General features: G+C 43.5%; 1 protein-coding gene across 1 annotated transcript; it reads left to right on the forward strand.

Moving 5' to 3' along the window:
• Positions 1 to 352: 352 nt before the first annotated feature.
• LOC132165078 (uncharacterized) lies at positions 353 to 1,972 on the forward strand. The gene has a single exon (XM_059575582.1). It carries the CDS (start codon positions 353 to 355, stop codon positions 1,970 to 1,972), a length of 1,620 nt encoding a protein of 539 aa, XP_059431565.1.

Raw genomic sequence — 1,972 nt, forward strand, 5'->3', positions numbered from 1 at the left:
GGAGTTCTTATCTTTATTGCTTTAGGAGTCATAAGTCACACACGTGTGGGACTATATTTTAGTTGTAATTCTATTCTTTAAATACTGCATTGCTATGGAATAAGAAGTCAGTCAAGAATTTATTCAAACCTTGTGCTTGTGGGAGTTTAAGAGCTTCTCGAATTGCTCTACCAAAGGAGGTCCAGGATTCCTCAAAAATCCTACTGCTAGAATTGTTTTGCTTATTTTCTCAATAATAGGGAAGCTAAGGAGAGACGATCCTGGTAATTTTCCAGTTCATAAACCAGTTACGCGCTCGGAGTCCCAAAAATGTAACAAAGTGGTATCAGAGCCAACCATGTCAAACACACGCATGGATCGACTAGAGTCTGAAATGGGGTCAAGTAATCGCGAGTTACGTGAAATGATTGCAGGATTGAGTGCTCAAATCCAGCAATTGGTAGCAAAGATAGACGACGATACATCATCTACCTCTAAAACTAGCAAGAATAAGAGAGTCATTGGTTCAACGCAAGGAGCAATAAATTCAAAAGTGGCTAAATTGGAGTTTCCATGCTACGATGGGGCGGATGATCCAACTAGTTGGATTTGTAGGGTTGGGCAATATTTTGAATTTCAGAAGACGGAGGAGGAGAATAAGGTGATGTTAGCGGCGTATCACTTGGAAGGAGAGGCACAATTATGGTACCAAATATTCAAAGAAGACGTGGAAAATATTTCATGGGAAACTTTGAAGGAAGCTGTGCATGTTAGATTCGGGCCCACACAATTTGAAGATTTTTATGGAGATCTCTCAAAATTGAGACAAAACGGTAGTGTCAAAGAATACCAGTGTCAATTTGAGAAGTTACTTAGTAGAGTGGGAAAAATTTCACAGGCGCACCAGGTAGGAAGGTTCATGAGTGGATTAAAGGAGCCTATAAGGACTGATGTACAAGCTGTGAAGCCAAGTACCCTAATTGCTACTGTGGGTCTAGCTAAACTCTATGAGGCTCGTGTTGTGGCTCAAAAAAAGCCAACCTTCACGATAGACAGCAAACCGAAATCTTCTCAAACACCAGGCTCTGGTTCTTTTCGCAACAATAACCCGCCCACACGAAGATTGAATGAAGCGGAGATGAAAGATCGAAGGGAGAAGGGGCTTTGCTTCAACTGTGATGAAAAATTTCGTCCAGGTCATCACTGCAAGAAGTTGTTCGTAATTGAGGGAATCTACGCAGGGGAGGAAGAAGAGAATGACGGGGAAATAGAGTTGTCTGCTGAAGAGTTGGAACCCATGGCTGAAGGAATTGGGGTTTTCGAAATTTCCCTTAACGCCCTGACTGGAGTTTCAACACCCCAGACGATGCGAGTACGGGGCCAATTCAAGGGAGGCACGGCCGTGATACTCGTGGATACGGGTTCCACCCACAATTTCATGAGCATCGGTGTGGCGAGGCGATTGGGTCTACCGTTAAAAGCTGTTGAGTGCTTCGAAGTGCCTGTGGCAAACGGGGAACGAATTCGTAGTGAAGGTCGCTGCCATGGAGTTCAGGTATGTCTCAATAAGGCTGAGTTTGTGATGGATTTTTTTTTGCTTGCAATGGAGGGCTGTGAAGCAGGGTTGGGGGCACAATGGCTGCGGGTCTTAGGACCAATTCTGTGGGATTTTTCAAAACTGAATATGAAGTTCATGTGGAAGGGAAAGGAGGTAGAGTTATGGGGATTGACCGTACCTAGGAATAGATTGGTGAATTCTAAAGGAATCGTGCAGGGAATCCAAAATCAGCAATTAGGATTTATTCTATTCTCAATAAACCTAGGCACTTCCCAAGGGTGTCTCAGCTCAGATAACCTAGACTTGAAAAAAATATTAGACAATTTTCCAGAAATCTTTGAGGAGTCTCGGGGTTTGCCTCCTAGAAGACAACATGATCACTGCATTCCACTCAAACCAGAGATGGGTCTAGTCAGTGTACGCCCATATCGGTAA

This window comes from Corylus avellana, chromosome ca11, assembly GCF_901000735.1.
Source record: "Corylus avellana chromosome ca11, CavTom2PMs-1.0".
Classification (NCBI taxonomy): domain Eukaryota; kingdom Viridiplantae; phylum Streptophyta; class Magnoliopsida; order Fagales; family Betulaceae; genus Corylus; species Corylus avellana.

What these genes read in the sequence shown, in the direction of transcription:
- LOC132165078 (XM_059575582.1), top strand. Translation starts at nt 353, where the DNA reads ATGGATCGACTAGAGTCTGAAATGGGGTCAAGTAATCGCGAGTTACGT.